This window comes from Phodopus roborovskii, unplaced genomic scaffold (genome assembly GCF_943737965.1).
Source record: "Phodopus roborovskii unplaced genomic scaffold, PHOROB, whole genome shotgun sequence".
In the NCBI taxonomy this organism is placed as follows: Eukaryota; Metazoa; Chordata; class Mammalia; order Rodentia; family Cricetidae; genus Phodopus; species Phodopus roborovskii.
Window position 1 is genome coordinate 4,794,927 of NW_026126618.1, and position 27,604 is coordinate 4,822,530.

General features: G+C 46.6%; 1 protein-coding gene across 1 annotated transcript; it reads left to right on the forward strand.

Moving 5' to 3' along the window:
• The first annotated feature begins 403 nt into the window (after positions 1 to 403).
• Hal (histidine ammonia-lyase) lies at positions 404 to 27,604 on the forward strand. The gene is made up of 20 exons (XM_051206306.1): positions 404 to 650; positions 1,197 to 1,257; positions 1,360 to 1,387; positions 1,684 to 1,758; positions 1,848 to 1,920; positions 2,026 to 2,092; positions 2,483 to 2,520; positions 3,261 to 3,386; positions 5,489 to 5,628; positions 7,504 to 7,551; positions 8,152 to 8,299; positions 10,618 to 10,713; positions 10,818 to 10,876; positions 12,271 to 12,351; positions 14,758 to 14,823; positions 14,947 to 15,112; positions 19,161 to 19,295; positions 25,298 to 25,406; positions 25,501 to 25,570; positions 27,241 to 27,604. The coding sequence occupies exons 1-20, from the start codon at positions 404 to 406 to the stop codon at positions 27,379 to 27,381; spliced, it is 1,974 nt and encodes a 657-aa protein (XP_051062263.1). The 3' UTR covers positions 27,382 to 27,604.

Here is a 27,604-nt window from a genome sequence, read left to right on the forward strand (position 1 = left end):
TTATGAGCAGCTCTCAAGGCAGAACTCAGAAAGGGAGAGAGAACTGGGACCCTAGATAAGAGGAGTACTGGCAGAGCTCAGAACTCACTCTTTCTGCCTGCAGGGCTGCATCGCATCGGAGGTGGGCTCCTCGCCTACCCAGATACCTCTCCCCAGCCCCCAGTTCAACTTCCCAAAAGGCCAAAGGAACATCAGAGACGGCAATAAATATTTGTTCAAAGTGTAAATGAGTAAAGGCGAGGGAAGGGGTGTGTTTTGAAAATCCATGCTCAGTCTCCCTGCCAACCACACCCCAGCAGGCACTCCCCTCCCCGGGAAGGGATAAAGGCTCCCCAGTAAGGCAGGAGCCAGCACTTGGTTGCAGGGACCTGTTGCTCAGAGGGGCTGTTAGAGTAGCCGGGCCATGCCTAGGTACACGGTGCACGTGCGAGGGGAATGGCTGGCGGTGCCCTGCCAGGACGGGAAGCTCACTGTAGGCTGGCTGGGCCGCGAAGCTGTGCGACGCTACATGAAGAATAAGCCGGACAATGGTGGCTTTGCCTCTGTGGATGAAGTGCGCTTCCTCGTGCGCCGCTGCAAGGGCCTGGGCCTGCTGGACAACGAGGACCTGCTGGAGGTGGCCTTGGAGGACAATGAGTTCGTCGAAGTGGGTGAGTGGCCCGCAGGGGAACGGGATGAACTGCCTGGAGGAAGTAGCCCTCGTGTTAGGGAGAATGAGGAGAAAAACAGGCTTGAGTACTCGACTTGGGGAACCTCAAGCTAAAGGTTCTCATCCACCTTATCCTCAGCCCGCAATAGATGTAGAGAGGCAGGTGGTAAGGGACAAGAGTCTGCCTTTGAACCCAAGGCTGAATCCCTTTGCCAATTACAGAATCCTTCCGCCATCAGGTAAGCCTCAGCAGGCTCAGCCAGCAGCACAGGGGTGCTGACATTTCAGATTTAAAAGCAGTGACTGCCAGAGTGGGAGTGAGGGCAGACTAGAACTGATCTTCCACCGATGTCCCTCGCCTACCTGTCTGCCTTTTGCTTTCCTGTATAAAGATGCTCGGGCCGTGGGGAAATAAATGTAGGAAGTCAGCAGCCATGGCTATGCAATGCAAGCTCAGAACACCGAGGAGCCATTCCTGGGTCTGGCAGCCACCCAAATGTGGCTCCCTGTGGTCTGCAAGGCCCCCTCTTTCCCATTCTTGTTTCAGTCATTGAAGGCGATGTAATGTCTCCAGACTTCATTCCTTCGCAGCCAGAAGGCGTTTTCCTGTATCCTTTGTGACTCGGCTTTGGTCAGCACTGGGGGCTGGGCCTGCCATGGTGGGACAGGGCTTTTCCACGCGGCCAGTACGATCCTTTACCTGGCTTCAGATACAGCAAATACCGGGAGCCTGAAAGGGTAAGCTGCAAGCTACTTTTCTTTTTGTGGGGAAGGCGAGGTCTGGTACCACAATACCCCTCCCCTTTCAAGAAGAGAGGGTGCAACCCGAGCGAATACCACACGTAAGGGCAGAGTGGTATACAGGGGACCTGGCCTAGCTTTCCTGACTTTCCTTGCCCGGTCTCCTTGTAAGCCGGGCGTGTTCTTAGCACAACAATAATAAAATAGCTTTGTCGCCGTCAGATTGTGTCCAGGGCCACCCCTTAGGGTCCCCCCACACCCCTGGCTCACTGAGATTCACTCCTTTTGTGCAGTACATTGCCTTAGATGGGGACAGTCTGAGCACCGAGGATCTGGTCAACTTGGGAAAGGGACGCTACAAGATAAAGGTGTGTGGGATGGGGGAGAAGGACAGTCCCTTCCATTCCCACCCGCGTGCAACACTTTCACATGCTCGCTCTGGCCAATGCTTCCCTAGCTCACCTCAACCGCCGAGAAGAAAGTGCAACAGTCCAGGGAAGTCATTGACAGCATCATAAAAGAGCAAACAGGTATCTTTTTCTCGGGGTGCCCCAACATTATTTTTACAGACTAACCTAAGAATGAAGCCTTGGTTCAGTCTAATCATGTGGGTGTCTGCTTGTTTTTTATTTCAGTCGTGTATGGCATCACCACAGGTTTTGGGAAATTTGCCAGAACTGTAATCCCCGTCCACAAACTGCAGTAAGTCTGTGCACCCATCACCCATCTGCCCCAACTTAGAGAGTTCCCATCCACGGAGATCACGTCACTGAGCACTCACGTTAGACCGGCGGTTCTCAACCTTACTAAAGCTGCTACCCTTTAACACAGTTCTTCATGTTGTGGTGACCCCAGCCATAACATTATTTCCTTGCTACTTCGTGGCTGGAATTTTGCTACCCTTGTGAATCATAACATAAACAGCTGGTATGCATGATAGCTGACGTTCATCCTGACAGAACCAGGCCTACTGTTTCGGTCACTGCATGGGGCTGCCCATCTAAAGACTTTACTGTTGTTTCCTTTATAATCCCAGCTGAGGGAGCATGCTCACCCAGGGTGTCTAAGAGGGTTCTCATCCTTCTCTTCCAGGGAGCTTCAGGTCAACTTAGTTCGTTCCCATTCTTCAGGTAAATTTTTCCTAATACAATACTGGGTGCCTGCTAAGTCACGGCAGATCATGTGGGTGACTAGCATAGTGCTACCAGCCACATCAATTGGTATGTGCCAAATGCACTCCAAGGGCTGGGTACTGGGGACCCAGGAGTGTGAGCATATAGCATCAGCCCAGACCAGCCTCGTGCTACAACTCAGAAAGCAGGATGGGCCTGGTGGAGGGATGGGCTTGAGTAGGAGCATGTATCCAATCCTATGAAGAGAGTGGTTCATCTAGGGAAGAGAATGAAGGCTAGCATTTGGGACATGGACTAGGATGAGCCCTGGGCCCATCACACCGAAGGAGCCTTCGCCAAGGCCTCTCTAAGGTATTCTGAAGGCATTTGGGCAGGTGAGGTTCACTGGAGGACTGTAAGGAAGGAATTGAGAAGGAGAACCTTGGTCTGGACAAGGCTTTGAGGAACCAGACAGGCAACGGGGAGCACCATCCAGACAGGCAACGGGGAGCACCATCCAGACAGGCAACGGGGAGCACCATCCAGGCAGGCAACAGGGAGCACCATCCAGACAGGTAATGGGAGCATCACCCAGACAGGCAACAGGGAGCACCATCCAGACAGGCAACGGGGAGCACCATCTAGCTTCAGAAAGCCAGGGGAAGAATGGCAATGATGGGGAAAGCTTCAGAAGGTGGGGCAGGCAGGGAGTGAGGGATTTGTTGTTGCTTGAAGAAAATGACAATTCTGCTTTGTAGGTGTTGGAAAACCACTCAGTCCTGAGAGGTGTCGGATGCTCTTGGCTTTGAGGATCAATGTTTTAGCCAAAGGATACAGCGGGATTTCCTTGGAGACCCTGAAACAAGTTATTGAAGTATTTAATGGTGAGGCAGTGAATCCTTAGTTTGGCCTTTCAGAGAAGTGGGCACACCCCAAAAGTCGATTGGGATGACTAGATGCTGCCGACACTAGAAAACAACCAAGATGAGTATAAAACGGGTTTGGCCAGAAGGAGAACCAGTTTTTAGGTAGCAACAATGGCAGCTCTAGTTAGTCCCATAAATGCCAACCCATCTTGTGGTAACTTTTAAGATAAGCATGAGTCCCACCAACATGCCAGTACATTGAGGCCTACACAGAGCTGTCTAGTCAATGGTGCCCATATATGATCAGAGATATTGCACCAAATCATCCATGAACATAATTCCTGGATTATGTCCATCCTAAGACAGTGGTTCCAGTTGGTACCTGGGAATCTGAATTCCTAATGTCCTCCCCCCCCCCCCCAGATGAGGGACAAGTTGTACTTGCACATGGAAATTTAAGTTCGTAAAAAGGTAGGTCAAAATGTAGAGAGGTTAATAATTGACTTAGCCATGAAGCCATTGTGGTATAGGCTGTGATGCGTCACAACTCAGTCCTTTAAAAGAGGAGGCCAGATTTGAAAGTCTCAGGAAGCTGTCCCTTCACACAGCAAAGGATAAAACATGAGATCAATGGGAACCCCAGGGATCCTTGGGGGGAAGGGATGGGAAAGGAAATAAGGTCTCAGTAGGGCAGTGGTGGCTCCTGTCTTTAATCCCAGCACTCAGAAGGCAGAGGTAGATGGATCTCTATGAGTTCAAGGCCAGCCTGGTCTACAGGGCGAGTCCAGGACAGGCTCCAAAGCTTCAGAGCAACCCTGTCTCAAAAACCAAAAACATACAAGAAATAAGGTCTCACAGTCATGCAGAGAAGACCAGATGCTTGAGCTCCTATGCAGACAGCATGGGGGGCACGTTGACCAGTAAAGGTCACAGTCTACAGGCCATAGGGCTATCTACACAGATCCATAGTGACACAGTACCCATCTACAAGCTCTGCTCCACCCCAAGCCTCAAACCCAAGACAGTAGAACTCCAACCTGTGCTATGATGGATGGCGTTTAAGGCATGTCTGGGTTTCTGTTGCTCTGGGAATTCCCCAGGTCAGCTATAGTCTGGAATCTAGCCCAGGTTGGCACTGATGTGTCTAATTCACATTACTTAGCAACAGCTGTGGAAACAAACACCATCAGGACTTTATTTTGGCAAACAGAAGCCTCCCTTTTGGGGGTAACCTTTGGGGAAATTTCTAAAAAAAATAGCACATGTGTATGCATGTGTAGACATAGTGTGTAGGGTGGCAACTGACTGGACGGAGAGAGGGAGTTTTACTTTTGAATTTCTTGTTAAAGAACTTTGTTAGTAGTACTTCAGTGTGCCATGTCCTTCTAGAACAATCCATGGGCTTTAAAAGTAAACACAGTTTTTAAGCATTCTCCAACAGTTTTTAATGACTACATAGAATCACGTAAATGTCCCTTAATTCTGTATTTTGATGATTCCTAACTTTCTGCTCTTAAAAGCCACAATGTGATGATCAACAGCTAATTTATGGTTACGTTTCTGAGATAGAATGTGGTAGAATCCTAGGAGTTGGGTCACGGCAGGGTTAGCACCATGTCCTTCCCTTTGGATGCCTGCCCCCTATAAACACATTTTCTCTCCTTCCTTCCTTCTTCCTTCCTTCCTTCCTTGCTCTCTTCCTTTCTTCCTTCTTATTTTCTTCTCTCTTCTTCTTCCCTCCACACTTCTTTCATAACAACTCAGCTGGTTCTCCCCCCCCCCTCTCTCTCTGTGTGTGTGTGTGTGTGTGTGTGTGTGTAGACAGGGTTTCTCTGTGTAGCCCCTGGCTATTCTGAACTCGCTGAGACCAGGCAGTCTTCAAACTGGGAGATCCACCAGCCTCTGCCTCCTGACTTTAGGACTAAAGGCGTGAACCAGCTCCCGGCTCATTGGCTTCTCTGAAACATTAGTTGCACCTGAGAAAATATCATTCCCTGATTTGTACGCTACAAAACGACTCTGGGCCCTGTCAGCAGTGAGGGTTGTCTTCACTGGCAGAGCAAAGATAACCAAAATGGCATAAGCACTCTTGAGTTAACGGATGCCTACTTCTCCTGCAGCCTCCTGCCTATCGTATGTCCCAGAGAAAGGAACTGTTGGAGCCAGTGGGGACCTTGCGCCACTCTCTCATCTCGCCCTGGGACTCATTGGAGAAGGGAAGATGTGGTCCCCAAAGAGTGGCTGGGCTGATGCTAAATATGTAAGCCTCACACAGGGGCCTCATGCATAGGGGGCCCCTCACACGCGTCCCGTCGCTTAGCCTTCATGGTTGCCCAGTTACAACTCAGGCCTTGGCGTCAAACCAGGAAAGGATAGTGGCTTCCGCATTCCCCTGGCAGCATGCAAGATATGTGGGCCTAGACAGGAACATATAGTTACTCTTTCAGTTTCAGGAATTTATTCTGCACTCACAAGACTGCTGCTGCCCACCGGGGAGGTCACAGTTGTACTGGGGAGCTTATCTCACAGGTGGGAGTTGAGTTCCTCAAGACAGTGCATCTGTTCTCCCTGATGAGTTCTTCAGAGCAGCATGTTTTACACAGTGTTTTGGTGTTTTCTTCATGAGCAAAGCTCAGCTGAACAGCCTACCACATCATTTGAATTGTCCTCCATGAGCAGGTATGAACGGTACCCAAACAGTGAGTGAAAGAGACAGAGGACGGGGGCTGGAGATGGATGGCTCAGCGGTTAAGGGCACTGGCTGCTCTTCCAGAGGTCCTGAGTTCAATTCCCAGCACCCACAAGGCAGCTCACAGCTGTCTGTAACTCCAGTTCCAGGACACCTGGCACCCTCACACAGACACATAGGCAAAACACCGATGAACATAAAAAAGAGTTGAAAAGAAAAAAGACAGAAAACCAAGAAGGAAGAAGAAACTAGATCGACCTTTGGGGATCCAGGTTCCAGGTCATCTTTCTCCTATGCAGTCTATCTTGGTTCTGTCTCTGTGGACGTTTCCTTAACCACCTTTACATGGAGGCAGCCAGCCCGACCTTGGTCAACATCAAATCCAAACACATTCTAGTTAAACTTCTAGCATTTCGCTCCTCTCTAGGATAAAATTCAGTCATAGTGTGGTTTCACCAGTGTTATTTTCCATGTGATCCCCACATTCCTTCCTACCCAAGGCTCTCCATGGCCGACACTCAAGTTAGCCTGCAGCTGGAATGTGCTCTGGGCTTAGCAGATGGCTCAACACCTTCCCTTTATTTATTTATTTATTTATTTATTTATTTATTTTTTCCTGCTAGGATTCCTCTAGGAATCAACTCTGCTCCTTTCCAGGTCACCACACATAAGTGGTTATGTTTTATGTGTGTCCTCCACATGTCCTCAAGCGTTCAGCCTATGAGTGGCCTGGTTTCCCTGAGCTTGACAGTCTCTACTGCTCACACCCAGCCCGGCCCAACACCCTGCAGAGAGAAGCACCCAGACTCAGAGATGGACAGAGCGAAGTGACCCCAGTCTGCCTTCTCCTGCTTTACCTTCATCTCCCGTCCCCTCCAGGGGACCCTCGGTGTCACAGCACCCCCGTTACTTGAGAGAAAGCATGTCTGTCCCCTTGCTCTCAGGGTTCTGGCTCTACCTAGTTGAGAGGATGTCATAATCTCCTCTTTCTTGGTGTCACACATTTGTTTCCAAGCCCTACTCTGAGGGTCTGTCGATGACAGAGGGTGCAGACACAGTGTGGAGGACAAGATTGGGGACCATGCTTTTGATTCAGAAGCATATGGACAAGCAGCCCAGAGCCCAGTCTTAACTGCAAGTGGGTATAGCTGGGTGAATCTCGAAGTTTGAGGCCCAACACAGAGGAACTTTGAAGCAAAATGCATTCTATAGGCAACTGAGTTCTTGATTCAAAAGTTCACAAGTTATCCAAACACTAAGCCTACTTTCTGACTAAAGAAGTAGAGGTGCTGGCCCTAAGAACCTGGCTAGAACCCGTTTATGTAGGCATAATGTTTTATAAGACAAACTTTGGAACTGAAAGTATTTCACTGGGCTCCAAATAAAATGAAAAATAAGCTTGTATTTCAAGTAATAACCATGTTCATGCTTTTAATCATTCAACAGGTTCTAGAAGCCCACGGGTTGAAACCAGTTGTTCTGAAACCCAAAGAGGTAAGTCAGTCAAGAAAACGCTGTTTGTGTTAACAAACCTTCATATATGCACCGTTTTTTATCCTGAATGCCAGCCTTATTGTGTTCCTTAAAATAAACACAGCTTATGTGTTGATTAACAGTTGCCCACTGAAGGAAATATTTAAGACTAGTCATGCCACAAGTCCCTGAGGGTTCTCTAAGAACATGAATTTCAAATATAATTTTCTAAGGAGTTTGATAAGATCTGCTCAGTCAACCCCTTAACTTTGGACCAGGATGGTCTTAGGATGTCTTGTCTATGATAGTGAGAAGTTAATAAACAACATAACACAGAGACCTGAGGATGCTACATGAGTTCTGTACTGTGTGGTCACACAACTGTCTCTTTGGGAACAGTCATCAGGTACCCTTTGGCCAGATCTGTGCTGATGAGTCCAGATATGATGCCACTCAAGCTCACGAACATGCATGACTGGCCCACACTTGTGAAAACACACAGACCCCCAGCTCAGCTGGCTGGCTCATTTCTCTCCTACAAAAGCAGAAGATATCAGATCGGCTTGTCTGTGGGTTCATTACAATGAACACTGCAAGAAACTTTTCTTCCTTTCTCCACAGGGCCTGGCACTCATTAATGGCACACAGATGATCACCTCCCTGGGCTGTGAAGCTGTAGAACGAGCCATCGCCATTGCCCGGCAGGCTGACATTGTGGCTGCCTTGACCCTTGAGGTTCTGAAGGGTACCACCAAAGCCTTCGATACTGGTCAGCAGGTTCTGTTTGGTTACTCATTCAACCAGGGTGACTTGGTTTTTAGGGACAGAGGTGGAGGGGGAGAGCGAGAAGACCCAGGTGCTTCTAGTATACCCAGTACTGTCACAGTTTCACTTGAGTTCTGACATACTCAGTCCTGTAACATTTGTATTCTGAAGACAGACACTGACCTGGAGAGCTAAGTGGCATGCCCCGGGTCACCCGGTGATCCAGACATGCCAAACTAGGCATTGGTTTAGGAGTCAGACTTGAAACTCTGGTTTTAAAAACAAGGGGGTGGGGGTGATTGGGAGAGCTCAGTACTTGTTTTGCAAGTACAAGGACCTAAGTTCAATCCCCAGAACTAACTTTTTAAAAACTGGGTGTGGTGGTGTGTGCTTGTAATCCCAGAGCTCAGGAGATGGAGACAAGCAGACCCCTGGGGCTCACTGGCCTGCCTAGCTTACTAGATGAGTTTCAGGCCAGTGAGGAACTCTGTCTCATATTGAAAACAAAGGGGGAGGAGAAGGTGGGCGGAGCCTAAGCAATGACATCCACACTTGTTCCCTGGTTTTCATCATACATCATATACACTCAGAATTCATGTGCTCATGCATGCATAGACAGACAGAGACGTGCACACACACAGGCGCACACACACACACATACACAGGCACACACACACACATGCACACACATGCACACACACATAGGCGCACACACACACACATGCACACACACATACACAGGCGCGCACACACACACACATACACAGGCACGCACACACACACACATGCACACAGGCGCGCACACACACACACACACATACACAGGCGCGCACACACACATGCACACACATACACACACACATGCACACACACACACATACACAGGCACGCACACACACACACACATACACAGGTGCACACACATACACACACACATACACAGGCACGCACACACACACACACACATACACAGGTGCACACACATACACACACATACACAGGCACGCACACACACACATGCACACATACACAGGCACGCACACACATATGCACACACACATACACAGGCGCGCACACATACACACACACATACACAGGCACACACACATACACACACATACACAGGCGCACACACATACACACACACATACACAGGCGCACACACATACACACACACATACACAGGCACGCACGCGCACACACACATACACAGGCACGCACACACACACACATGCACACAGGCGCGCACACACACACACACATACACAGGCGCGCACACACACACACATGCACACACATACACACACACACATGCACACACACACACACATACACAGGCACGCACACACACACACACATACACAGGTGCACACACATACACACACACATACACAGGCACGCACACACACACATGCACACACACACAGGCACGCACACACATATGCACACACACATACACAGGCGCGCACACATACACACATACACAGGAACACACACATACACACACATACACAGGCGCACACACATACACACACATACACAGGCGCACACACACATACACAGGCACGCACACACACATACACAGGCACGCACACGCACACACACAGGCGCACACACACACACACATACACAGGCACGCACACGCACACACACATGCACAGGCGCACACACACACACACATACACAGGCGCACACACATACACACACACATACACAGGCACACACACACATACACAGGCGCACACACATGCACACACACACAGGCACGCACACACATATGCACACACACATACACAGGCACGCACACACACACACATGCACACACATACACACACACATACACAGGCGCACACACACACACATGCACACACATGCATGTGTATGCATACAGAGAGAAAGAGAGAGGGAGTGAGAATACAATTGCCCTGATAAGAAAATTGGGAAGTCAGAATGAATGACAAAGGCTCCATGTTAATAATAAGTAGAGCAGAAAATGTCCAAAAATGACTCGATCAAATTCAGCCCCTATGCATCGTCTCTGTGGTCTTCAGTCTAGTTCCTTTCAGGGTGGGCCTGGGGTCTTGAATTAAGTTTCTAAGTGTGTTCTGCAAACAGTTTGCACTCCAACATGTACAATAGAGACAATCAAGCACACACAGGAAAATTTAACCTTTGGGTTGAAGTATTTAATTCTGCAGGCTGGGTGAGAACCCCCAGGAGTCTAGAGGATTCTGCCAGCACCACGGATGATCCTACACCCCCTGTGCAGGATTCGTTCTAATACCAGAATTGCTCAGACTGTTTTGCCTTCCTCAATTCTAGACATCCACGCTGTCCGCCCTCACCGCGGGCAAATTGAAGTTGCTTTTCGGTTCCGGTCACTCTTGGACTCAGATCACCACCCATCAGAAATCGCAGGTCTGGACAAGTTTGTCTGAGTGGGCTCACTGGTGCTGTGTGCCTGGGGGAGATCAGTAATGTGTTGCCTGTTTTCTTCCCTTCCCCCGCCCGTCCTTGCACAGAAAGCCACAGGTTTTGTGACCGCGTCCAGGATGCATACACCTTACGCTGCTGTCCACAGGTAAAGTCAAGAATCGGGAGAACAACAAACGCTCTTTCCTCAAATCCAGAGGGAAAAAATAGAAAAGGGGGACGGTTTTTAGAAAATGATGCTATGGCCAAATGTAATCCAAATCTCTCTGCTGCTACTGTTAAAAATAGTGTATTTTATACTTTCATATTTCTCCTGTCATTATCAACTTCTTGCTGGGTTGGCTAGACTTCCCAGAACAGTACATCCTGTGCTGATGTACTATAATGGCTCAGTAGCATTGAAGAGTCCCACTGGCTCTTCCTGTAGAGAAAAATTACAGTCAGCCAGTCAGGGATGTTAACAGCAAAGTGAACACTGAATCCTGTCTTTCAGAATTCAAATGCCCGAGGGGCGCACCTCATCTTCATCCTATGATCAAATATAAAACATTATAAGTGAATCTCTGACAATCCTTAAGTAAGAAATGGGTACAGCTTTTTTACATAATCTGACTGATGAGCAATTACAATCATCTCAAGAAATGATTTGTCACTCAAGTTCTAGTCAAGAGAATAAAAGGGTGTTTTCCCTAGAGTAAATTCCTTGGTCCTATTTGACGAGCTTATTAAACAATAATTCAAAAACTTCTATGGGGAAGAATTACCAAATTTAACTGAACCATTAGAGTAAGTTCTGATTTAAGAGCCCCCAATACTCTAAGAGCAATGACTGCCTCCAGATGAAGATCGCTGTTATTGGTGTCTTCCAAATACTAATTCGCTGGATTTTTCCAACTGTGAAATTGGTGCTTTCTCCCATTTTGCGTTCAGGACCTGATGAACAGGGTTCAGTACCCTCCTTACCCAAGATCATAGCACTAAATCTTTCTCTCCTGGATTTCTGGGAGAAGCCAGAAAGTGTATCACAGCTGTTTTGGGGCAAAGTGCAAGGTGGCTACTTTCCCCGTGAGCATCTTTAATGTGAGATTTTATGATTCGTGACATCAGACCCTTGTACCATCTGGGTGATCTCTGTGAATCATGTCCAAGAGATGCCTAGAGTATCTTACTTACTTCTTATGAACAGAAAGGTACCTTCCATTGTGTACTTTCCAAATCTCTGTTTCAACCAGAAACCTAACTTGCCTACAACCTACCGCTGGCATGCAAGTGTGCTTCTTAGTGGCTAGGGCTGGCACTTTTTCCTAGATCACAATGTTTTGCATTATCAGTCTAATAGATTTTCTGTATTTATGTTATGTATTGTCTTAATATATTTATTCTAATTTGCTTTACTGAGAACTTACCAGTTGTCTTCATCTCCTAAAGGAACCAATTATACTTTTTTTGATCATAACTGCAAGGTGGTTACAAGGAAAAGCCTGACGATGTTGGCATTCTTATTGGCTATTACTCACATACCTAACTTTCATTGTGCTTTAGGTCCACGGTGTGGTGAATGATACCATAGCATTTGTGAAGGACATCATTACTACAGAACTGAACAGTGCTACAGACAACCCTGTATCTTTTGAATGTTCTATGCATTTGAAGTCTTCTCTAGCTGGCTGTGTTAGGACCTGTGTTGAATTAGTCTGTCTTGTAGGCAGATGAGTAAGTCCCTGAGGCTGAGCACTTGGTGGCTTCTTCTCTGTCAGAGTTGGTAAGTGGTAGAAGCAGACACGTGAACTGATTCCTAGGTTTTGAGTCTAGCATGCTATGCTTTTAAAATTGGCCCATAAAAGATTAAAGCAGCATTTGTGGATACGTTTCACCAAGACCCTGACTGAAAACCCACTGGGGGAAGTTGCCGAGGGTGTGATTAGAGCCTCCTAGTCTGGCCTTCGCTTCTGCAGGCTCCAGGCTGGTCTTCCCTTTGGCAGCCTGGGTCTAGTGATACAGGATGCATTGAGCAGAAAACGACCGACTAACACATCAAAATATTTCTGGTGACGTAAGGCTTCTGCATCCTCAGGTTTCTTTCTGGTGTGGGCTTGACTCGGGCCACAGTGTAGGTATCTGTACAGCAGCAAAAATGCCTTCATTCTTTATGGAGGGCGCTTTACTTCCATCAGCAGGGTCACTTTCCCCTAGAGAGCGTGTGTTCTGGTTTTGTGAGGGGGGGGTTTTCCTTTGAAGCTGAGAAAATTAGTCAGGGTGCAGTCTTCACAGAGGCCTCGCTGCCTCTTAAGAACCCTTCCTTCCCATTCCACAGCTGCTCTCTTTTTCACTATCAGAGAAAAGGCTGAGGAGGGAGCTGTGGGAGGCGGCTCATGGCCCTGGCTGAACAGACAGCGGGTCACCCAGCAGCGGGGCGGGCTGCTCACCCCACGTCTGAGTGCGCTGTTCTTGCAAGCCCTACTTTAGGATTTCACCTTATGTTCTCTGTGATCGCTTCAGGGTGAGTTCAAACCGGCAGTCGATAATCCTTGGGGTTATGAGTCTCACTCACCCCAGAAGGAACTGTGCTTTTCCTGCGTGCTGTGTGGTCTGACTCATGAATTTGTTCCTCAGTGGCCCAAGGGCGATGCTGTACTCCCACAGTTAGACCTTTAAAGGCAACTCAAGAGTTAAAGGGAAGAGAGTAACATGACTTTACTGGATGTAGATGACTGTTTTGTATTTAATCCCCACCCCCTCGCCATAACTTTGGCCCAAAGTCCCCTACTTTCTTAATAATAGACTCTTGGTTGTAGATGAATTTTCAGATAGTTGGGAGAGCCTCTAGTACTGATGTTCCTCGAAGGAAAAGACTTCTCTGGGTTTCACTACAAGTGTAGAGTACTCAGTGCAATATACTGGGTGTTAGGAAGTTGGGAGTTGGTGGAATTCTGATAACCAACAAGGTTGGGAAACAAGAGACTAATACAACATGCTTAACTTCTAAATTAGAGCAGCAATCAGTCGATGTAGGAACTCAGAGGGCAGAAAGAATTCTGTGTCTGTATGGGGGGTTGGCTGTAGGACACTCTTCCCATTGCAAAATCTGTGTGCGTTCAAGTCCCTAATCTACTTGTGGCTAGCCTACACCCTTCTTCCTGTATGCTCTTAAGTCCTCTCTAGATTACCTGTGACACCTAATGCAATGTAAGCACTACATAAGTTAGTTGTTTTATTGTACTATTTAGGGAATAATGATAAGAAAAACCTTGCACACACTCAATATAGACACATATTTCTTCTGAATATTGTCCTTCAGAGGTTGGCTCATGCCACAGATGCAAACTCTGGCAATGAATAGCTAAATATGTTGTTTATATAGCCTGGAGAGAAAAAACATAAGCTTGCAGAACCAAGATGGAGGGTCTTTTACTATCTTTACCTTCGTGCTTCCCGGCTTAAGCAAAGTGTGTGACAGACTAGAGCTATCACTGGGGTGATCACCCTCCATGAGTCCAAAGTTGCCTTCCACTGCAGTGGGTCTATAGGACACGTTGGCTAGTGAACACCCATGTAAGATCTCAGAGGACAGAGTTGGGAAACAGTCCCCACACTGATTATTCCAGACATTTTGATGGGTACTCTATCAGCCAAATCTTCTACTTAGAAGCTTCTCCTACAGAACATGTGCCCACAGCTTCACGGAGGAAATAGAATTTGATTTCAAGCCTGCGGTTTATGTTCATAGTTTTAGCCTCTGACTACAAATGTTAAATTGGCAGATTAGGAAAGTTATAGGAGTCGACATCTCTGATCTCAAGAGAAATTACTTGCACACAATTTACCTTCAGAGTGTGGTGTGGTGTGGATATGTGTATAGTGTGTGTGTGTCTGTGTGTGTCCCTCTCAACAACTGCTTGTGGGAAGACTTGACATTTTATATATCTGTACAATGACTGCCACTTCAATACTAAAAATAAGCAGATGGAGGTAGCAGTTACCTTTACGTGACCAACAGTGCTATGTTCAAGCCTTAACCTCTTTTGAAAGATGGTCTTTGCCAGTCGAGGAGAGACAATCTCAGGAGGGAACTTCCACGGTGAATACCCAGCCAAAGTAAGCTTTCTCTGAGTGTGTGCGTGCTCCTACCTGGAAGTACATCCCAAGGCTTCCTGGGGGTGCTCCGGACCCCGGAAGTACATTCCAATGCGGGCCAGCTGAACTGAGCTGTTCTTTCAGGCCCTGGACTATTTGGCCATTGGCGTCCATGAACTTGCAGCAATTAGTGAGAGAAGAATCGAAAGGCTGTGTAACCCCTCCCTCAGCGAGCTGCCTGCCTTCCTGGTGGCTGAAGGAGGGCTGAACTCTGGATTCATGATAGCCCACTGCACCGCAGCAGCCCTGGGTAAGGACAGCACCCTTAGTCAGAACACAAGTCTGCCCCCCACAGGCCTGCCCAGTTTCCCTGAAAGTTTCTCTGAAAGTGTCAGCCACTGCCTTCAAGTGACCTCTGAAGTGTCCCCACTTTCGTGGGCATCCCGCCCCTCACGCCTAGCACAGCAAGGAGGCTGAATCTTAACACTTTCTTCAAGAAAATAAAACCTAAATAATATAATGCTGGTGAGGCATAGATGGACAGTTGCCCCAGAGGAAGCAATCCGGACTCCGTTTATGTAGCTTTTTTCCACAAAAACTATCAGAGGAAGATAAAGACAGAGATGATGATAGTTGATGGCAAAAGTTGAGCCACACCAAATGATTAAACTTCGGAGATCTTCTATCCACTAGATTAACATGCCCTCAAAACATATAAACAACACTTCTAAGAAGCGGCAAGCCTTCTGGAAACTGAGCTTCAGTGTAGGTGGTTTCTGACTTGAGATTGCAAGGAGTAGGTAACTAACGCATCAGAACAATGCCTGGCACAGAGTTAGTTCCAGTTGCCTGGCTTATTTCTCCTCAGTCACAGCAATGCCAGTAGGGAGGGAGGTACTGCTGGCTCCACTGGTCAGGTGAGTAATCGGAGACCCCAGAAGCTAAGTGTCTTTCCCTATATTGCACAGTAGTTGGATGTAGAGCAGAACTCAAATACAGCCATATTGGTACCCAGCTTTGCGCACTCCAGGGAACGCTTTTTTATCACCACCACCATTATTTACGAACTTTAGTAACAGGTACTTTCAGTTTGGTGACTTAAATCAAGTTGTAAGCTTGTGAACAAGTTAAAAAGGAAACTTTAAAAAAAAATCTCAACCATATGTGGAACAAGTTAAAAATCTTCAATGGCATATTGAGAAAAACCAGACATTAGTAAATAAATAAACTAAGCGACAAAACCCATATTAGTCATTATCCAAAAGAGACATCTTTAGGTAGAAGTGTTTATCTAACCACATGCTTCATAGACAAGGCAGACAGTTCTATCTTATCCGGTCAAGTAACAAAAAACAAGTCCTTAAGGTCTCCAGCTCCCATCATTTTATTTCCTGTTGCTGCAATGCCCTGCCATGTTTTCCTTGTTGGATGACTAAAATGCTTGATAGAACGGCTGATAAGCTGCTGTTTATTCAGGCCCACCCTACTCAGCATAACCAGAGGAGTCCTCCGTAGGCGGATCGCCTGCTCGCATCTCTTTGCCATCTTGTGGTTTAGGATTCTCTGGTTTGTGATTGAAGTTGCAACACTTGGAGGTGGCTACCGACCTTGGGTCTCATCTCCTTGGTTCTCCTTACCCTCACCATTGCTGTCTGCTCTAGGCTCTCTCCCGGGATGAGGGCCCCCATGAATTCACGGTGTGTAACCCCAAACACAGCCTGTCCCACTGATCTACCTTGCTGTCTTGCTCTATGGCTGTCAAGCACCCTCTAGCTAGTCTTCCCGCACAGCGTGGTTGGAATAGGGCAGTTCTAGCATGTAGAAAGGGGGAGGAGGGCTCTGTCAAGAACAGCATGGGCATTGTTGGACCTGGCCTTCTGATCCCTCAGTCTTTCCCTAACTCTCATTATTCTGGTAATCCTGATGGTAACTGCATGGAGGTCCTCTACGGTATAATGAGGGTCTACAATGGTTGTGGTAGGCTACCTAGTGACTGCCTGGGGCTTGGATTCCACCAGGGCCTGTAACCTTTCCTGCCTCTGCACATCTTTCTTGGTGTTACTCTTCTCAATTAAACCATGCCCATTTCTTACAATGAACTACTTTACTGTTCTGAAAAACCTTCCTTCCCAGTCAGATGCTATGGGTATGAGTCCTGGCTGTGATTGCCATGGTGGTGGCTTGGATGTGCCGCAGCAGCCATGGCTCCTAGCAGGGTGTGATGGTCACTGGACAGGTTGCTCAGGGTTCCCAGGAGTCCACTCTCTCTGTTCCTGACTGCTGGTTGATACCAAGAATCTTATGTTCATCAGTACAAAATCTTAAAATAGAGTAGTCAGATTCAACAAACAAAAATGTAGGATGTCCATCTCTATTTGAATTACTTGGGATCCACTTGTGCTAAAACAAAACCAAAACAACAACAGAATCGACCAAAAAGCTATTTTTCATCCCAAATTCCAATTTAGCTGAGCATCCTGTATTTTCTTTAACAATCCTGCCTCAAAGGACTAGGTAACATGATTAATTAAAAGCATCCGGTGGAATCTAAACCCCAGATCTGCCATTTATAATTAGTGTGGTGTCAGGCCTCTTCATCTGTTAATACTTGCTCAGGTCTCTGCTGCACGTAGAGCATGTGATGATAACTGTATCCTAAATCTGGCTGCCTTGGGTGTTAAATGGACTAATTATACTGACAAAGTCTTGGGTCTCTGCTTGGCCTCATGAGCACTAACTAAATACTAATTTCCACTTGACAATAGTCCTTTTTAGGGAGACAGGTTATCCAGCTAGCTAGCCCTAGCCAGCAGAGAACTCGGAGGTCAACCAGGCTGACCTGAACTCACAGAGATTCATCTGCCTCTGACTTCCCAGTGCTGGACTTAAAGGCTCCTCCCTGTTCAATGCTTCTCTCTAAAACTCAATACAACCAAGAAAGATGCACTAGTTCCCTTCTCCCCTGGCCTGGTATTATGTATTTGCTCAGTCAAATTGTCCCCAAAGTACATCCTAACACAAAGACCTCTCACTTTATGGTTGTCATGGGGCAACAGCAACTGATTTCTAGAGAAGATTATGACCTTGGAGAAGGAGGCTTGGATGAGTTCAGCCTCGTAAGCTGCCACTGAAGACAGACTTTCTTCCTGAAGATGCTCCGTTTACTTATTTATTTAGTCATCACTTACTTGTAAGTTTGAACTTTCTATAAAGGTTCTTGTCAACACACTTATTGTACCAGGATACAGTTTTCAGTGCCAGAACCTGAGATATCTTGGACAAGTCAGGACAAAGCTGGTCCCCTAGTTTAAACCTAGATCCTGGAAGGGTAGGACCCCTTATGTCAATGGTTCTTAACCTTCCAAATGCTGCAACCCTTTAATATAGTTCTTCATGTTGTGGTGACCCCCTAACCATAACATTATTTTCATTGCTACCTCACGACTGTAATTGTGTTACTTTTATGACTCACAATGTAAATATCTGTGTTCTCTGATGGTCTTGGCTGACCCTGCGAAAGGATTGTTTGATCCCCGGGGGTCACGACCCACAGGTTGAGAAACCAGTGCCTTACATCATAGCTATTTTCTAGGTCCACAGAAGAGGAGAAAAGACTTTGAGTTTGACCTTTCCTCACATCTAGAACTGGGAACAAGGAACTTGGTTGGTAGTTTGGGTCTTCATTCATTAAGATATAGTTGTCAGTAGGCATTTGAAGCATGCCATATGGCATCACGTGGGGACTCAGAACCTACTCCAAACTCAGTGTCTGCAATGTAGCAAGATTATTGACGAATGTGGGAACTCAAGCTTGAGAGACCCCAGTATAGGTGCCCCTCACTTCCTAGACATCACTGCTTATCACGAAGACCACCTTCAAGGCCAGAACACCTACTTGCACGGTCTTGGAACCATTTCAACTCCTCAGTATTGCCCAAGATCTGCAGGCCGGGCATCGGTTCTCATTGCCATCCCTAAATGCTAATGTGGCTCTTCTCCCAATGTAAGCAAGTTGTTCTTGAGTAGCTGAACGCATCCATCACACTTCTACCCCACCCCAGCCCCACCCATCTTCCAGGCATGCCAAATGCTTCTAGTTTTTGGCATGGTTTTGTAGTATAAGCGTTCTCACATTCTCATCCCTACCTTATCTCAGAACTCACCCGGATCTTAGGAGAACTTTGGGAGAACATTGACCGGTCTTTCCACTGTGGCTCTGCACCACCTGGAGCTGGGGTCATGGTCCAGAGCCCCTGGAGTGGTCCCCCCACGCTGTGGACACTTTGGGGGAGCCGTGCACCATTTCGGCAGCGTTTCTTCTTTGGGGTTGCTACTTCACCTGCCCTGGTGTTTTGCAGTGTCTGAGAACAAAGCTCTGTGTCATCCTTCATCCGTGGACTCTCTCTCCACCAGCGCTGCCACGGAGGACCACGTCTCCATGGGAGGATGGGCAGCCAGGAAGGCCCTCAGGGTCATCGAGCATGTCGAACAAGGTAAAGCCTGCACTGGGAGGCAGGCCTCACTGGTAAACTAGTTTTCTGGGTCATTCTCAGAATGGAATCACTGCCCACAAAATCAGTATTCTTCAGAAACTCATTTGAAATGCAGGCCCTCTGGCCACTCCCAGAAACACTAGGGAGAAGAGGGGACTGTGGCTAAAGAGCTTTCTGGGCGACTCCGTCCCTTACTGAAGAGAAGAACTAAGCAGCCATGCAGAGATAAGTTGGCTCCTTGTAGAGCTTTATTCTAATGAGGCAGGGTTTTGTTTGGTTTGTATCTGAAAGGGAAGAGAAGAGGAACCATGAGCCCTAGCAAGCCTCAACTGATTCAAAAGCCCAAACATCTGCTTCCTGGTTTTTGTTTTCCCCAAATTATTTTCAAGCAAATCTCCATGTTGTTCATATATACTTTCTCTCTACAATACAAATAGTTCCAAGGCTGGAGAGATGAGATCGCTCAGTGGTTAAGAGCATATAATACTCTTGTAGAGAACTAAGTTCAGTTACTAGAGCCTATGTCAGGTAACTGCCTGTAACTCCAACTCTGGAGGCATCTGTCACCTCTGGCTTCCATGAGAACCAGCATCTATGTGTGCGCGCGCGCACACACGCACAGTCTAAAGAATAAATAATAATACATATTTTCTTGAGATAATTGCAGCATGTCTCCCTTCCCTTTCCTCCTCCAAACCCTCTTATCTACCCCTCATTTCTCTCTTTTAAATTCAAGGTCTCTTTTCTCATTGTTACTACATGCATATATGTATATACATATATATTCCTGCGTATAGCCGCCAGGTCTGTACAGTGTTAATTGTATGTATGTTTTCAGGGGTGTTGGGTATCGGGCAGCCAGCTAGTTGGGTGTTTCTCCGTGGGGAAGGGTTATTCCTCCCATTCTCAGCATTCCTTAGTTGTCTGTAGCTCTTCGTGTAGGCTTTTCTATCCACATTTACATGTGGCGTCGTCCTCCTTCAGCTCGTGTTATCAGCGCTTTCCTCTCATCCAGGACGCCGTACACACCCAGCAAAACTAAACAGCTGAGCCCTGGTATCAGCAGCAAATACAAACTCGGACTCTCCCAGCTGGAGCGCCTCAGCTCATCCCATTGGGTTTGTTCCAACGGGGTTTCCCGGCCCCTGTTTTAAAGTCCACAGTCCTGATCCTGAGCTCCCTTTACCGTAAAGTCATCCCCTCTCCCTTGTTTCTCTTCTGGCTTTTGACTCATCAGCAAGATGGCAGGCTAGCCCTCCTGTGGCAAGATGGATGTTCAGGAAGCTTCTTTGTGATATATCGCTTCCACGTTTTCTTTTCCCTAGGCATTTCTGATGTAGTGACATGGATTTGAAAGATTTAGTGAGATTTAGATTCATCCAGATGTCAGAGATAAATCACTGGGAGGGTTGTGTGAGGCCACCCTCTCTCTGCCTTCCCGATCGCGGCTTATCTTTGGTGAGAGTACAATAGCCTTCCTTTAAACATAGTCTCCTTAAGTTCCCGAGCTATCACAGAATCGCCCAAGCCCTGTCACATGAGGAAAGAGTAACATAGGCTAAAGATAAAGTGAGTTGATTTTCTTATCGAGTTATTTTCTATTACAATTCACCTCACCCCTTTAAAATGTATGGATCAATGGTTTTAGTAGATTCACTAAATTGAATAGCCGTAAATCTTAGAACATATTCACCCCAAAAGAAACCCTAGTCTTTAGATCATCACGCCCCCTTCTCCCTGTTTCCCCCAGCCTTAGGCAGCCACTATTTTAGGTCCCTATAGATGTTTTCTTCCGTGGACATTTGCTATAATGGAACCGCGCGCTGTGTGTTCCTTTTTCTTTTACCTAGCACACTGTTTTCAAGGCTTATTTCTGTCCTAGCATGTGCTGGCAGAGATTCTGTTTCGGCTTAATTGTCCTGAGTAGCACACTTACTTTATGCACTCGTGGTGGAAAAGCAGGTTTGTTTGTGCATTTTGGCTGATAGGCTTTAGTTTTTGTGGGGACAGATGTTTTTGTTTGTCTGGACTATACAGTAGTCTGGGCTATACAGTAGCTCTCCACCCATCTGTATGGGAGCTGGAGATGGCTCTCCACAGTAGATGCACAATGTTATGTGCCTACCAGCAGAGGTTAAAGACACCCATTTCTCCATATCATCAGCTGCTCTTGTTTCCGGTCTATCATAGTATTTATCGAAACATCCACACCTTGGATAGTTCCCCACTGGACACATAGCTCTCACCAAAAGTCTGAAGTGTTGCCCTTATCTATCCATACCTCTCCTATCTAAACCATCAGCACAGTCTTGCAGACACACCAGATCAAGCCTATCACCTCCTTCTGCTTACTATCTTATGCAGTTGCCACACATTACCAGGGCGAGCCTTTTGCAAACATATTTAGACCACACCATGCCCCAGCTGGAAACTTGCCGGTTACTTTCCAGCACTCAAAACCACATCCACCCCACTTCCTTAGGCCCAGAAGCCTGGCAAGATCTGGCATCTGCCTCTCAATGCTCCTTCTCTCGTGCCCTCTCCATCCCAGAACCACAGTTTTGTCCCGTGGTGCCAGCAAACACATCACCTGCAGCTCCAACTCCAAGGACTCCTGGTCCCTTCTTGCTCCATCTATGTAGCTGCCCAAATGCCTCACACATCTTCCTTGGCTCCAGTTAGAACAGCAGCTGGCATTTTTCCTTCCTTTGTTTTGTTCTGTTCTGTTTTATTCTGATAGTGCTCAGTGACTCTGGTACAGCTAGGCTGGGTTGTCTTTCCACAATGGCAAGGATCTCCTCTACCTTGGTCATATTGATAGAAGCACCTGGTTCAGATATATGGCTCAAATGTTTGCGTGGCAGTAAATGGTTGCCTAGTTCATCAGTGCTCTTCTCTCTGTGTTTATAAAACGGAAGGGAAATCAGCAACAAGTAAGTAAGAACCAGCTATATTACAAACAGGTTCGTTACTTATGTTTGTTTTGCTTACAAATATCCAGCAAATACCTTCAAATTCTGGAATCCAGTAGTGCTGGCTGTGTGTGATGCGAGCCTGCTTGCCACATGCCCTCTCACTATCAGTAACCATCATCTGAGTATGGGAAGTGTAGAAAGGCACCTGCCACTTGAGCAGAGTATGTAACATAGTGTGCAAGATGTACCCATCTCTTGCCCTTACAGAAACCAATGTCTGTTCAGAGAAGCGGACAATGGCCAACCTGGTAACTCTTTGTGGTAATTAACAAAATGCTGAAGGGCAGAGTTACAGGAGGAAAATGTAGAATCCGATCAAGTCTAAAGGGACCAGAAATGGTATCTCCGAAGGAGAACCCATGAGTAAGACTGAATAGCATATGGCCAGGCGTGTGTGTGCGTGCGTGCGTGTGCATGCGTGCATGTGTGTGTGTGTGCGCGCGTGTGTGTAAATTACTGTTGTGAGGGAGAAGGAAGGGGTATGCAAAAGTAAGTTGTTTTAGGATGCATTACAGGGGTGACATGGGACATCCAAGGACAGATACCAGAGCTCAGGGAAGAGCTGCTGGGTGACTGGCGGTCAGTGCTCTGTGGAGAGGTAGCTGGAGTATGAGGTGCAGCTGCAAGGCCTTGATGAAGAAGTTGCGTGGGGAATGGAAGAGGACTTGAAGTATAATGGCGACTGGAAGATGGAAGGAAACTGGGTCAAAGGGAATGCCTTTAAGAACACAGAGCAGCAGAGTTCTGAAGGGAGGGAAGGGGTATGAAGTCAAGACAATTCTAGAGAGAAGGCTATGCACTTAAATTAGCCCAGTGGTCGGTAAAAGCACTAGAATGTTTTCAATGTATCTAAGGAACATATACATTTACAATATAGCTAAGGACAGCTGTTATTTATTTGCTTAGGACAGTTGTAGTCTTTTTTAATTCAAAGTAAATTTTTAAAAATGTATTTATTATGTATACAGTGCTTTGTATGCCTGCAGGCCAGAAGAGGAAACCAGATCTCATTATCGATGGTTGTGAGCCACTGTAGTATTTTCTGATAGTTTCCCCTCCTTCATCTCCTCCCAGATCCTCCCCACCCATCCAACAAGGCACCTTCTTTCTCTCTCCCTAGAAAACAGAAAGGCCAATAAAACAAATAACAAGCCAGAGTAAAACAAAGCAAAGCCAGCAGATGTTCCCTTAAAGAAAACTCATTTTTCCTTTGCAAGCAGTTGTTAATTAAAGATAGCATCTGGGTTAGGGATGGGGGCTTGTGTCTTCTCTCTCTCTCTCTCTCTCTCTCTCTCTCTCTCTCTCTCTCTCTCTCTCTCTCTCTCTCTCTCTCTCTCTCATGGAAAGTTACCAGTAGACTTCGAAATGGCCTGAATTGTTTAGGGCTTCCTTTGGCCAACAACTCAATTAGATGTGGCCCGTTCCTGGCACTGGAAGTTTCACCTGCTGGTATGAGAAGTCCAGTTGGGACATTATCTCTCCCATTATTTGGTGATTCCATTTATATTCCTTTCATTTATGTGTGTATTATAGATGCGCATATATTATATATCTTAAGAAACTTCTATTGTACTGTTTCCATATGACCCCCCCAAAGGGCCCTTAGTGTTTGCTGACATCCCCATATTTCCTGCCATTGTTGTCCCTTCAGCCTGTCTCTCCATAACTGTGTATTTTATTTCCCCGGCCTTAGGATTTCCCTCCCTCTCCTGCCACCCTAACTCTGTACTTAACCTCTGTGGTTATAAAGATAGTAGCATGCCTATTGAAGGCTTCAAGGCTGCATGCTTCGGATAGTTTGCATTCACGTGAATTCCACTAAGGTGAAATCAATCCTGAGACTAGATGGCATTGCCAGGATTCACCAGATATTTTCAGGGTGCTTGAATAACCATTTGCACAGTTCGGATGGTTCGTGTAAATGCACCCAGATGTGCCAAAGCCCAAGCTTGCACAGTTGGTAGACTTGGCGGGGGTGTGTGCTGATTGCAGAGCGAAATGTGTCACAAGTAGTAGTTTAGGGTTTTCCTAAGTGTGTCATGCTTACCTTTCAAACATGTGTTCCCCTGTCACTTCCTGTCTTCCTCTGTTCCTGTCACAACACCACTGCTCTCTGGAGGTCATAGTACGTTACTAATGTGTACCATACATTCTCCTGACCTTGTGACTCATTTAATTTGTGATAGAATGATATAGTATTGTCTCCCTAAGGAGGCATGCACTGTAGTCCCATCTGACAGATCTGCCGCCAAAGAAAGCAGAAGTCAATGTTCCCAAAGCGATACAGTCTCAATGTCCGTGATGAGATCTAAACCCAGGTCCAAGCCCACTATCTTCATGCTCCCTGTCAACATAAGCAACAGCTCTCACTTCAGAGGGGATCAGAGACGGTTTATTCTGTGAATGGCCGTAGCCCAGGAACACAGATTTAGGTCATTTCGGTCCTCAAGCCAGGCATTTTCCAGGCACGTTGGTGGGAGCATCAGGTAGGTGGGTTATAGCAGGGCAGGGAGTTCTCTGCCCTAGCCCCAGGGGCTACTTGGAGCCATGCTTAGCTTGGGATATGCTAAGTTAATATATCCCAGAGGGTTTCACAAGGTTGTCAATAGGATGTGACATCAAACACAGAGATAAGGAGTGCATGGCTAGTAAGTGGACTAATGATGACCCAAGATGTAGCTCAGTTGGGAGAGTACTTGCCTCCCTAGCATGCACAGGCCCTGGGTTTGAACCTAGCACCACATAAACCGGTTGTAATAGGTAGGTGCATACCTGTGATGGCAGCACTAGGAGATGAAGGCTGGTGGATCCTCGGCTATAAAATGAGTTGGAGGCTAGAGAGGGATACTTGAGATCCTGTCTCAAAACAATAACAAAAAGCCGAAAGTATGGCGATAAGGCTATTTTATCAATACACGGAAAACCAGCTGTCTGTGTAGTCGGCTCCTGATAGTTGCCACTAGGTGGTTTCAGCCCCACGAGGATGAAGCCAGGCTTTAACCGACTGTTGCTTCCATACTGTTTTAGTATTGGCCATTGAGCTTCTTGCTGCCTGCCAGGGCATAGAGTTTCTACGCCCCCTGAAAACGACCACTCCGCTGGAGAAGGTGTATGACCTGGTGCGCTCCGTAGTCAGGTAAGGTCTGAAATGGGAACTTACCCATTTCCAGAACAGTGGGTCTCTGCAGAGGCAGGTTTGTGGCTGATGGCTTGATCTGCTTTCTCTGTAGGCCCTGGATAAAAGATCGCTTCATGGCCCCGGACATCGAAGCAGCCCACAGGTTACTCCTGGAGCAAAAGGCAAGCTGACTACACTATGGCTGTGGAAAAGTGAAGTGTGGCCGGGTGTGGAGTGTGGCCCTCTTAGCCATTCTCTCCTGATGGCTCCTAGGAGAACACAGAGGTAGAGAGCTGATTTGCAAGGTAGTTCCCCAAAGGCTCAGCTTGGACCTAGATCCTGACTATGGAAGGATTGGAAGTGGATGTGAGTTTTAAGTGGAGTGTGGAGACAGGATTCATGGGGAGACTATGAGGGTGGCAGCTCATTAACCTTCTCTAAGATGTTGTCTGCCATGCCAACATACCTTTCTCAGGTTGATACTACCACAGCTGTCACCAGCAAGTAAAGACACTGTGAGGTCCCAGGGTTCCACCTGCCTGGCTTGGCGAGATAGTTTTCTTTACTGCTTATCTCTTTTGGTTATATTAACTAATTGATACAGATACATAAGAGACTGGGACATATTTTAAAATAATACATACATAAAAAATGTGCATACGTCCTATGCAAATTAATACATGTATATATTTTAATATATATATAAGTATATATACTTATATGTGTCTAATATAGAAGATTATGCATATGTATGTAATACAAATATACCTTTTACATATAGGTCACATATATATATAGATAGATATTCACACATTTTTTTCAATGCTTTAAATCTTTGAGTCATTAGCATCCCATTTCCTGGACTTACTTGATTCCCTTTGAGCCTCGACTCTTTTCTGGGGGAACAAACTTGCCCTTTAAACTTCACATCTCTGATCTCCAAGTGCACCCTCGATACCTTTGAGGGGACACATTGTCTGTGAGGGGCTAGCTTGTGAAGAATGCATGTTCTTTTTCCGAGTTTGTGTTTAGGCAGTATGGTATGAAGCTCAGGCTAGCTCAGGACTCCCTGAGCAGTCCCAGCTGGCCTCAAGCTCACGGAAATCTTCTTCCCTAGGAATATTCCAGAACCAAGGGTGTTAGGATTCAGGCGGGAGCCACCACACTAGCTAAGAGTAAATTTTGTGAGTTCGTAGTATGGGAAATATTCCTTGGCTGTCAGGAGCCATTAGCATAAAGAAGGGAAACGTCACACCAAAAAAAGGAGACTTAAGAAAATAGTTTGGCAGATGAAGAAGAAAACCCGGCCATGTGTGTGACAGCCTCAGCATCGTATGCAAACTCAGCTTCCATCCCATAGTTCTCGGGTGACTCTGGCTTATCCCAGGTGGTACTTATGACCGTATTTGCATACTTGTGGCCATGGAAACAAACACAACCTTGGGGAATTAATTCACTGTGCCACCTTTTAGCTTCCAAGCCTTGTGCACTGTCATATCCACCATGCCCCAGAGTAAGCATCCATCCAGATTTTTGCTCTGAGCTGCCAAGGTTCTGTTTGTTTTTTTGTGGGTTTGCTTGTTTTGCTGTGGAGTAGGAAGCAGCTTTAAAAAAAAAAAAAAAAACCTTTACAACGTGAGCTTGCTTTTGAACTTTGTATTTTAAATCCTTTAATGTATCAAGCAATTAATTGACACAGACTCTGTGTCAAATGGCTCAAAATACAAGCAAGCAAGCAAGCTGTTTGGCCAGGTAGGGAGAGTGATTTGATTTGGGGCGAAGCTCATGTTTCATCACAGCATGTGGAAACAACCTTGTCTGTATTTTGACTTTGTTCCCTCCTGTCTCTCAGGTTTGGGAAGTTGCTGCACCGTACATCGAGAAATACAGAATGGAACACATCCCAGAATCCAGGCCACTTTCTCCAACTGCATTTTCATTGGAATTGCTGCGAAAGAATTCAGCCACAATCCCAGAATCTGACGATCTCTAGTGGGCTTCCTTGTGGTCGGGCACCTTAGACATGCCTGAACCCGGAACAGGAGATGCCGTGTTCTGTAGAACTCATCTCTTTTCAACCATGCTCTGGTTAGACCTGTGGCAGCAGTGCAGTCCCTGAACCAAGAGCCTTGTTCTTGTTGCTGTGGTTTGAGTTCTGGCTGTCTTAGGGTTGAGTTGTTTTCTTTCTTGACAATATAAATGGGATACTTACTCTT